General features: G+C 61.8%; 1 protein-coding gene across 6 annotated transcripts; it reads left to right on the top strand.

Moving 5' to 3' along the window:
• Positions 1-2,852: 2,852 nt before the first annotated feature.
• LCN12 (lipocalin 12) lies at positions 2,853-9,237 on the top strand. Of its 6 annotated transcripts, none has more exons than XR_005577118.2 (7): positions 2,854-3,152; positions 3,532-3,668; positions 4,070-4,149; positions 4,218-4,334; positions 4,524-4,625; positions 7,595-7,740; positions 8,437-9,237. XR_005577118.2 is itself a non-coding variant. In XM_010352130.3 (6 exons), the coding sequence occupies exons 1-6, from the start codon at positions 3,039-3,041 to the stop codon at positions 8,442-8,444; spliced, it is 558 nt and encodes a 185-aa protein (XP_010350432.1). In that variant the 5' UTR covers positions 2,853-3,038; the 3' UTR covers positions 8,445-9,237. The 6 variants fall into 6 exon arrangements, 3 of the variants coding, with proteins under 3 accessions (XP_010350432.1, XP_010350433.1, XP_010350431.1); XR_746642.3 differs by having other exon boundaries at positions 6,430-7,740; positions 8,440-9,237; XR_746641.3 differs by having other exon boundaries at positions 6,430-7,740.
• Positions 9,238-10,426: the final 1,189 nt, after the last annotated feature.

Here is a 10,426-nt window from a genome sequence, read left to right as displayed (position 1 = left end):
GCCCCAGACCACTGTCCCGCCCAGGAGGCTCCCGAAGGGGCGTCGGGGGCACCGAGGCTGATGGCCACCCGCGGGCACACGCAGACCCCGGGGCGGCAGGAGTGGGTCCGGGGGCGCGCCTGCGGCTTGGGCACTGCCTGGGCCCAGGGATCCGCCTCTGTGTCGTGGACTCTGCCCGCCTGACCTCTGCTGCCCTGGGGTCTCTGTGGGGCTGGAGCTGGCCAGGGAAGGCCCGGTCTCCCGCAGGGCCCTGCCTGGTAGGGCGGGGTGGGGGGGGGGCCGTGGCAGGGACCGTCTTCTACACGGTGTGTGCTGTGATCCCACATCTCCCCCACGCCTGGCGATAAGCCGGACTCCGAGAGGGGTGCCTGCTGAGCCTAGAGCAGGACCCTGGAGCTGCTGACAGGAGCTCCCTGGCTGGCTTGGGCGAGGGGGATGCTGGAGAGTCAAAGGCTCCCCTGGGGAGCTCAGGGGAGTGAACACATTCCTTCCAACTTTTCTTTTCCTGGGCCAGCCTCCCGAGACCTGCAGCTGTGCAGGTGAGACAGGCACAGCAAGGGCCCTTCCGCGCGGGCAGCGAGGCCGGGGACGGAGCCCAGCCCTGGAGCCCTCAGGTCCCCGGGGCCAGGCTCTCTGAGTGGCCAGGCTGGGGCTGCCACCCAGGGCCAGCTGCCGAGGCCCATGGCACTCCTGGGATGAGCCCAAGTCCCTTGTGAGCAGGGCTGGGTGAGAGGAGGAGGCGGCCAGGAGAGGGAGTCTGGGGTGGAGAAGGTGGCTATTGCTGAGACTTGTTCCCAGTATAGTGATGTGGATTCAAGATCTCTCAAAGTGATTGAGTGGTTGGTGAAAAGGAAAAAAAAAAAAAAAAAAAAAGACAAAGAAACAATTTTCTTCAAAGCTGGGCCCAGGGGAGACACCACATAAAGCCGCTTGGTGGATGTCTGACGTTTCCCTGAGAACCTCAGCTTTTATTGTGCTTTCAACAGGGGAGGGTGAGCAAGGTTGCACAAAGTTCCAGTGATAATTATACAAAAAGAATACATTTGCAAAACCTGGTGCACAAAAATCACAACGTGGTATTGTAAAAGCAGAACAATGCAAAGATAACTTTCTGCGTGTCAGCACCTTAGCAAGAAGAGAGGTTAAACATAAACTTATGATTTATCAGCAAGAACACTTTGGGCTCACAGCTGCGGGGGACAGGATCTGACACAGGACAGCCAGCCTGACCACAGAACTGCAGGGGAGAGGCCTCCACGCAGGCCTAGAGGAGCCGGGGGAGAAGAGAGACTTACATCCTTGTCTCCACCACAGAGACAGGCGCCCCTCAGGGTCCATTTATCGGCTCTCCATAAGGGTTGCATCCCCTTTCCAGGGCCCTAATCAATCTGCCTGTCCTGGGAAGGAATCCAGGTAACAAGCCTCTCCACTACGTGTCCCTGTGTGGGCTCTCTGCAGTGAGAAGCCCATGACACGCTGTGTGGTTAGTCCCTTTCACAGAGTTCCTGTTTTTACCAGAGCCAAAGTCACAAGTCACATCTCAGCATTTCACATTTTTCTTCATTTTCTCTACAGTCGACACAGTAAGTAACAAACATCACAAAGCAAATAACACCTTACGGGTAAACCAAATTCTAAGAGGAATTACAGGTTAAAAATCAACAATTTCTTCTTGTTATTTCAGACAGCTTGGGTTTTGCCAGTTCTTCCAGGAGCTTGGGGTTGCTCAGTCACCGCCAAGGGGTCCACGGTATTCCCGGCAGGTGGCCAGGACAGGGAGTCAGGGGATCCCGGGGTGGGAGGAGGCGGCCCTGGCGGGGCCCGCAAGACAGGCCCACTGTGAGTGGGAGGCACCTGGCTGGGCCGTGGTGACTCTATAACATGGAGCCCAGCGCCCACAGGCCTCGGCTGCCTGCGGGGTGGGAGGAGAAGAAGTCAGGAAGGGGACTCCACTCCCTAACCGCATGGTCCAAGAGGTGCCAGGACAGCTAGAAGCCCCAAGTCTGCCAATGCCCTCCCTGCCAGCCCTCTTTTTAAATTTTATTTTTATATTTTGAGAGATGAAATCTCACTCTGTTGCCCATGCCAGGGTGCAGTGGCACCATCATAGCTCGCTGCAGCCTCAAACTCCTGGGATAAAGCGTTCCTCCCACCTCAGCCTCTCAAGTAGCTGGGACCACAGGCATACACCATCACACCCAGCTAATTTTAAAATTTTTTGTAGAAATGTAGTCTCGCTACATGGCCCAAGGTGGTCTCAAACTCCTGGGCTCAAGCGATCCTCCCTCCTTGGCCTCCCAAAGTGCTGGGATTATAGGCGTGAGCCTCTGCCCCCGCCTGCCAGCCCTCTCTTTCAGGCAGGACGTGGGCCACACTCTCATTAATGGGACTTCCCAGACCTGCTCCTCCCTCCGGGAAGAGGCTACCTTTGCAATGCCCCAGCTGTCCTCACCCGGGTGGCCGAGGCCCCAACCTCCCCCTGCTCCGGCCACTTCCATCCCTGCCCTCCTGGCCGCAGGCCCCTCCCTGGTCCTGTTCTTGCTCAGGGCCAGGCCCACGCTGCGGGTCAGGCACGTGGGGAGCCGGGTGGGGTCTGGCAGGCCCAGGCCCTGCAGGAGGAATGCCTGGCCTAGGCCACAGCTGGGTCCTGTGCCTTAGGGCTGCGGCAGGTCACGCTCTCTGCCTAGGACACAACATTCCAGGACAGGGAGGGAAGCTGGGGCGGGCTGCCTGGGCGTCTGAACCCCCAGCATGGGCACTTGGAAGGGGGCCAACGGGATGCAGGGCCTCAGGAACGAGAAGACGAGGTGGAAGGTGGCCCTGAGGGGGCCCTCCTACCCTGCCTGACTGCCCCGCCCAGCTCACCCCAGGCCTGCCCTGGGCACCACCTCTCCTGCCAGGCCTCAGGAGGGAGGCAGGAGGTGCATCCCCTTGGGAGTGGCACCTGCAGGGTACACACATAAAGAGGTGGGTCTCTGGGTCATCCTGCCCATAGCCACTTCCTTTTCGCTGTCCCTGTGGGCCTGGCAGCTGCCAGGATGAGGCTGTCCTGCGGCCTGTGGCTGTGGCTCTCCTTGATGAAAGTCCTTCAGGGCCAGACCCCAACCCCCCCGCCACTCCCGTCCCCGATGCAGAGCTTCCAAGGAAACCAGGTACGAGGCCACAGCTTCCAAGGAAACCAGGTGCCGGGAGAGGTGGCCGAGCAGGCCTGGGGGTGCTGCACGGAGAGTCAGGACCGGCCCTGCTCCCGGGTGGGCCCCCGACCTCCAGCAGTGCACACCCGCCTGGCACCCGTCCTGCTCCCTACTGCCACCCTCTCCCATTGCTCCCTCTGTGCATGAGGGGAAACCGAGGCCCAGGAAGGCCGCACAGCCGCTGGCCAGGGTCACTGTGTCCCTGCCAGACCCAGGTCGGCTCCGGTTCCTGCCAGTGTCCCTGGCGCTGGAGCACTGCTCTGTGAGGGGCCCTGGCCCAGGAGCTGCCAAGGAGGGTGGGAGGGGGCTCCTGGCCCCGCCCATTGTCCCCCTGCAGTTCCAGGGGGAGTGGTTCGTCTTGGGCCTGGCGGGCAACAGCTTCAGGCCGGAGCACAGGGCGCTGCTGAACCCTTTCACCGCCACTTTCGAGCTCAGCAAGGACGGCCGCTTTCAGGTCTGGAACGCCATGACTCGGTGAGTGGCCATCCCCCGCCCCCCGCCCCAATCCAGGCAGGTGAGGAGGATCGAGGGCTGGGTCCCAGCAGCCTGAGGCTCAGGTGCACCAGGAGCCCTGTGCCTCATGCTGCTGCCAATGACCAAACCCAGCCCGGAAGTACATACAGAAACATGCAGGTGGCTGGGCCCTGGCTCACACCTGTATCCAAGCTCTTTGGGAGGCGGAGGCAGAAGGATCGCTTGAACTCAGGAGTTTGAGGCCAGCCTGGGCGACACAGGCACCACCTCCACTCATGACGCTTGGCCACTCCCGCCGTGGGTCCCTCTGAATGAGCGGCCGAAATCTTCTGGGGGGGCCCACCTTGGCATGGACCTGCCAGCTTCCAGAAACTTCCGCCTCCACCCGTCTCCTCCCACAGAGGCCAGCGCTGTGACACATGGTCTTATGTGCTGATTCCAGCCACACAGCCCGGGCAGTTCACTGTGGACCACGGCAGGGGTGAGCGGGTCACAGCAGGGAGGGACCGGGCGCCGGCCCACAGGGACGTGACGTCTGTGTCCCCTCAGAGCCCGGGGCGGACAGAGAGGAGATCCGGGTGGTGAACAGCGACTACACCCAGTTTGCGCTGACGCTGTCCCGCAGACACACGGGCAGCCTGGCCATCCTCAGGATCAGCCTGCTGGGTGAGCCCCCGCCCCGCCCCGGGCCTGTGTGTGGCCCTGGCGGCCCCTCCTTCCTGGGGTTCCCATCCTTGCCTCCCCACCCGGCCTGGAGTGACTTAGGGGTACAGACAGCTTAATCTCCCCCTGCCCACCCTGGCCACCCACCCACTGCCAAGTGCACAGACCCACGCCGGGCTCCCTGGGCTGCAGGCAGGAGCTGGTTCCTGCCTCCCGGGACGCTGGACCTGTTCATCTGCCTGGGCAGAGCTCACGGCCTCTCGGACGACAATATTGTCTTCCCAGATGTGACTGGTAAGGGCTCACCTACAGGCAGGCTGGGCAGTGGGCACCGGGCCTGCCGGAATGAGTCTGCTTGACCCTGGAGGGACGGGACCTGGTGTCTGCCCATGGAGCTCCCTCAGGCTGCACTCAGGGGTCTCAAGGCTACTGGGTCCCTACTCTCAACCGAGGCTCTGAGCCACCTCCTCCCACCCTGGGTCCCCTATCCTAGCCATCTCCTCCCCTCACCCAGCCCTGTTCACAAAGAGCTTGGACTCATCCCAGGCAGTGTCCTGGGCCTCAGCCTGCCCCGGGTGGCTGCCCCAGCCTGCCCACTCAGAGAGTCTCGGCTCCCAAGACCTGACTCTTCTTGCAGAAGGGCGAGGACAGCCCCGAGCACCTCCTCTTCCAGGAGCGTTGCCCATCGTGCCCTTCTGATTCCTGCCTCTCGTCCTTTACACGTGCATAGCCTCATGCACACACACACATGTGTAAATGTGTACAGACTGGCACATGGCTGCACATGCAAACACCCACTTAGACACACAGGCACTCATACTTGCACACATGCTGTATACTCACGCAAGGCACGAGTGCTGGTGTGCACGCACCTACACACACCTGCACGCTCCTGCCCACACCTGTAGGCTCCTGCATACACCTGCACGCACCTGCATGCACCTACACACACCTGCAGGCTCCTGCACACACCCGCACGCACCTGTACACATCTGCACACACCTGTACGCTCCTGCACACACCTGCCCACACCTGCATGCACCTACACACACCTGCACGCTCCTGCCCACACCTGCATGCACCTGCAGGCTCCTGCACACACCTGCCCGCACCTGCATGCACCTGCACGCACCTACACACACCTGTACGCTCCTGTACACACCTGCACACACCTGCATGCATCTGCACACACCTGCCCACACCTGCACATACCTGCCCACACCTGCAGGCTACTGCACACATCTGCCCACACCTGCACGCACCTGCCCACACCTGAACACACCTGCATGCTCCTGTACACACCTGCCCACACCTGCACATACCTGCACACACCTGCATGCATCTGCACACACCTGCCCACACCTGCAGGCTCCTGCACACACCTGCAGTCTCCTGCACACACCTGCCCACACCTGAACATACCTGCATGTATCTGCACACACCTGCCCACACCTGCAGGCTCCTGCACACACCTGCACACTCCTGCAGGCATCTGCACACACCTGCATACCTCGGCACGCACCTGCACACACCTGTAAGCTCTTGTATGTACCTGCTCACACCTGCACGCTTCTGCACACACCAGCACACATCTATACGCTCCTGTATGCACCTGCTCGCACCTGCACACACCTGCACGCTCCTGCACAGACCGGCACACACCTGTGCACTCCTGTATGCACCTCACCTGCACGCTTCTGCCCACACCTGCACGCTCCTGCACAGATCAGCACATACCTGTAGGCTCCTGTATGCACCCCACACAGCTGCACGCTTCTGCACACACCTGCATGCTCATGTGCCAGGCCTCCTGGGTCTGCAGTGAGTCTGGGGGCCCATGGGGCCAGGTGGGGCCAGGTGAGGGGGTTCCTCAGGACCCAGGGCTGTTGGCAGGACAGCCCCTGTGGGCCACATCCTCTGCCCCTTCCCGGCCTCCCCCACCCCAGCCCCTTCCCCTAAGCCCACTGTTGGTCCCCTGTCTCCCTATTGCTCCTTCCCTGAAGCCACCTGTCCCCTCCTTTGTACCCCCCGGCTTCATCCTGGGCTCTGTCCCCCGCTCTCCCCTTGTCCACTGTCCCTACTCCATCTCCCCCACCAGGCTTCTCATCCCAGGTCAGTGGCTGTTGAAGCTTGAAGCAGCTCCTGCCGCGCCCAGCCCTGCCTCAGGGCTTCCAGCTCTGCCCTCTGCTCTCAAACCTGAATAAATGCACCAAGCCCGGAACCCCAGAGTGTGACCACTGTGACCTTGGCTGGGCAGGGGGACAGGGACAAGGAGACCACTGACCCTCCAGGGCCAAGAGAGCTCCTTCCCTGCCCCCCCACGGCCCCCTCCCCAGCTCAGAGCTCCTTCTCTGGTCCCCCACAGCCCCCTCCCTGGCTCAGAGCTCCTTCCCTGGCACCCCATGGCCCCCCGCCAGCTCAGAGCGCCTTCCCTGGCACCCGCCGGCTCTCTCCAGCCAGCATGTGTGTGTGTGTCAATGAGAGTGTGCACATGTGTGTTCGTGCGTGAGTCTTTGCACGTGATTGTGGGTTGTTGGCAGGGCAGCTCCTGGGGGCCACATCCTCTGCTCCTCATCCTGCCCTTGGGCCCTCGGCTGTATGAGTCGCAGACCCTTCTGCAATTGCACCCTGGCCGGCACTCAGGGCCGCTGCATCAGGTGCAGTGGGCTGAGCTCGCCCCGGGAATACTCGGCCCCTGAGGTGTCCCAAGCAGTGGCTGCGCTGTCAGGCAGGCTCACCTGGAGCTCCCAGGGCCCTGGAGCAGGAGGAGGCCTGGATGCAGATGCCTCAGGCCTGGAAGAGGGGATGTGGGGACAAGCAGCTGCAGACTGGAGCCTGCTGGGCACAGAGACACGAAGGTCTGAGGCCACAACCCAAAACCCCACTCCCAGCCGGAGCCCCCCAACCCTGACTGGACAGCTTGCAAGATGGCTGCATTTGGAAGCCCAGCCCCAGCGGCCAGCCAGAGCAGCCTCTCTCTCAGTCCTGCCATGTCTGTGTCCCCCACTGTCCTCCAGGCAGGGAGAGGAGGGCACTGCCCAGGGCAGCCATGGACCCTCGTGGTCTCTGGCCTTGCTAGAGAGCAGAGAGCATCCAGAGGCCCCCAGCTTGTCACATCTGCAGGCACGTGCTGATCTGTACACATTTGCATATGCGTGAGTGTGTGTGCACATGGCTGTGCACATGTCAAGGACCAGAGGCAGGAATCAGAAGGGCACGGTGGGTGCCCCGCTTTCACCCACTGGGAATACCCCTCTGCTCAGGAGCCTGGCCCCGCTGAGAATCCTTCCACCATCACGTGCACCCCTGCTGGGCAGGCTGTGTGGGATCCAAGCAGATTCTGAAAGTGGAGGGTGGGCAGAGACAGCAGACGTCCGGGAATCCCTCCTGCCCTGATGACCTCAACAAGGTAGACCCCCAAGATCAACTCGATGACACCTGTGGTGCTTACTGCAGCCACAATTCAACTTTCTCTGTGTGTCTGACTCCCCAGCCCACAACCCCGACAAGGCCAGGTACAGGCCTGCTATGTCCATCTCTGTCCCACACTCCAGCATGGCACCCAACACAGAGAAAGCTGCTGAATGATGCGTGGATGGATGAATGGATGGGTGGGTAGGTGAATAGCTGGATGGATAATTTAGACGATGAGTGAGTGGGTGGATGATGGGTGGGTGGGTGGATGGAAGGATGGTTGGATGATTGGCAGGTGGGTGGATGGATGGATGGATGATGGGCAGGTGGGTGGATGGATGGACGGATGATGGGCGGGTGGCTGGCTGGATGGATGATGAGCAGGTGGGTGGATGGATGGTTGGATGATGGGCGGGTGGGTGGATGGATGGATGGATGATGGGCGGGTGGGTGGATGGATGGATGGATGATGGGTGGGTGGGTGGATGGATGGATGGATGATGGGCGGGTGGGTGGATGGATGGATGATGGGTGGGTGGATGGATAGATGAGTGGATAAACGGATGGGTGGGTAGGTGGATGGATGGGTGGATAGTTGGATAAGGAGTAGGTGGATGGATGGGTGGATAGATGAATGGTGAGTGATGGATGGATGATGCTTTTTTACTTTTGTTCTTGTGCCCTGGATGAGGAGGCTGAGGCTAAAAGCAGCAAGTTTGGTTGTGTCTGGATTGAGAGACTTTCTGTACCAGATGGTCACGAGGACACAAGCCTGGGTGTCAGGAATCCTGGACCACGGCCTGGCACGTATGGACCATGGCCTGGCGTGTGTGGACCACGGCCTGGTGTGTATTGGATTTCCCCCCGGGAAGGCTGAAAGTGATAGTGGCTGTCTTTTGGCAGAAAGGGCCTGTTGCTGTTCCTTCCTGAACATGTCAAGGAAGGTTCACTCCACCCTGGGATGGGGGTCAGACACAGGGTCCCCAGAGCAATGGCCTCCCTCTCCACCGCCTCAGCCCTTCCCCTCACCTCTCCTCCTGCTGGGCCATGGTGTGACGCCCGGCTGCTGCATGGGGTCCAGGCAAGGATCCTGGCCAAAAGAGAGGAGTGGCCTGGGGAGCTCGGCTTGAGCAAGGAGCCCCACCCCGCCCTGACAACCTAAGGGAGACTCCGAAGGCCACTTCTCCCTCCTGACCTGGCACGGCCTTCGTCTTCAGTTCCTCTGCACAAATGGTTCCGGAAGGCTGCCTGGTCACTTGGTGGGGTCACTCTCCCCTGCCAGCTTCCCTCCCCCAAGGCAGCGAACACAACCCCGGTTGGATCATAACCACCAAACGCAGGTGGGACCCGCCGTCTTCTTGGCACCGGGCTGCACCCTCCTGTGGTGGCCAGCTCCCCAGACACAGGCAGGGGCAGGGAGTCAGACTCCCCAGCGGTCCCTCCCGCTCCCCTGCTTCCCCTCCCCCTCCCCCTCCCCCTCTCCCCTCCTCTTTCCCCCTCCTCCCTCTTCCTCCTCCCTCCTCCCCCTCCCCTTTCCCCCTCCTCCGCTCCCCTCCTCCTCCCCCTCCTCCTTCCCCCTCCTCCTCCCTGGTGTTGTCTCTGTGCACAGCCCAACACCCTGCCCCTCCCTCCACGTCACCTCCTGGGGAGAAAAGATCCTGCCTAGGCCTGTGTTCCTTCCCAGCTCCTATGGGAAGGGCAGCCTTCAGGCCTGGCTGGATCCAGGACCTCGGCCACCTTCTTCTGCTTTGCTGACCCCAGCAGGAGCAGCTGTGCCGTCCCACTGGCCCACTTGGCTCCCACCTGGGTTGCAGGATAGCGTGTCTCCCAGAATTCCTCAGTCCTGGGTGGAGGCTGTGTCTCACGTCAGTGGTCAGAGGGCCCCTCCATACAGCACTCTCTATCTTGGACTCTGGCTACCACAGCCCCTCTCATTCCGTCTCTCCTGGGGTGACACAAGTCTCTGGCCCGGATGGTAGCCCTGGTGTGAACCTCCTCCCTCTCAGGTCCTCCAGGGGCACCAGCAACTCCCTGCTGAAGGCCCCTTCCCATGTCTCCCTGCACTAGGGGACAGGGCTGGGAGCAGGTGGCGTAGAGCTGAGGCCAGGCAGGTGGTCCAGGGATGTCTGCCCACATGTGCCCAGCCCACAGGGGCCAGACACAGACCAGAGACAGTGCCCGCCTGCCCACCTGTCTGCTTGCTGGAGTCGACCCAGGCTGGCCCAGTGCGGTGGGGTGTCCTGCTGGACCCTGTGCCCACGCCCCACACCGCAGCCCAGGCCCCTGTGGGTGGCTGATCGAATCTCTTTATCCTGGCCGGGGTGGAGCTGCTCCCAGCTCACCGTCTGGGCCTGACGGGCCTGGAAACAGCCTGTGCCTGCGGCTCCCACAGAACAGGGTCAGTGGGGCTTGCGGGCAGGGGGGTCTGGGTGGAGGGGCTGCTCCTGGGGCTACCATGACCTCCAGGCTCAGCACCCCAAGGTGGCAGAGGGGGCCGTTCCCCGAAGGCAGCTGTGGTCCCTCTCAGCCGTGTCCAGGGCCCCACTACGGCCACACGGAGGCCCTGCCCGCGACAGTGACCACAGGAGCCTGGGCCTGCGACAGCAGCCGTAGACAGGCCACCCAGGGCTCTTGCTGGGTATGTTGGGCTCCAGTGGGAAGCAGCTCCCACACGGCTCACG

The sequence above is a fragment of the Saimiri boliviensis genome, chromosome 2, assembly GCF_048565385.1.
Source record: "Saimiri boliviensis isolate mSaiBol1 chromosome 2, mSaiBol1.pri, whole genome shotgun sequence".
NCBI classification, from domain to species: Eukaryota; Metazoa; Chordata; class Mammalia; order Primates; family Cebidae; genus Saimiri; species Saimiri boliviensis.
Note: the sequence above shows the minus strand (reverse complement) of the source record. Positions and strands in the feature narration are given on the sequence as shown.

What these genes read in the sequence shown, in the direction of transcription:
- LCN12 (XM_010352129.3), top strand. Translation starts at nt 3,039, where the DNA reads ATGAGGCTGTCCTGCGGCCTGTGGCTGTGGCTCTCCTTGATGAAAGTC. An exon ending in GTCTGGAACGCCATGACTCG is followed by an intron (nt 3,669 to 4,069) that starts GTGAGTGGCCAT and finishes CTCCTCCCACAG; the next exon opens with AGGCCAGCGCTGTGACACAT. An exon ending in TGTCTTCCCAGATGTGACTG is followed by an intron (nt 4,626 to 6,429) that starts GTAAGGGCTCAC and finishes CTCCCCCACCAG; the next exon opens with GCTTCTCATCCCAGGTCAGT.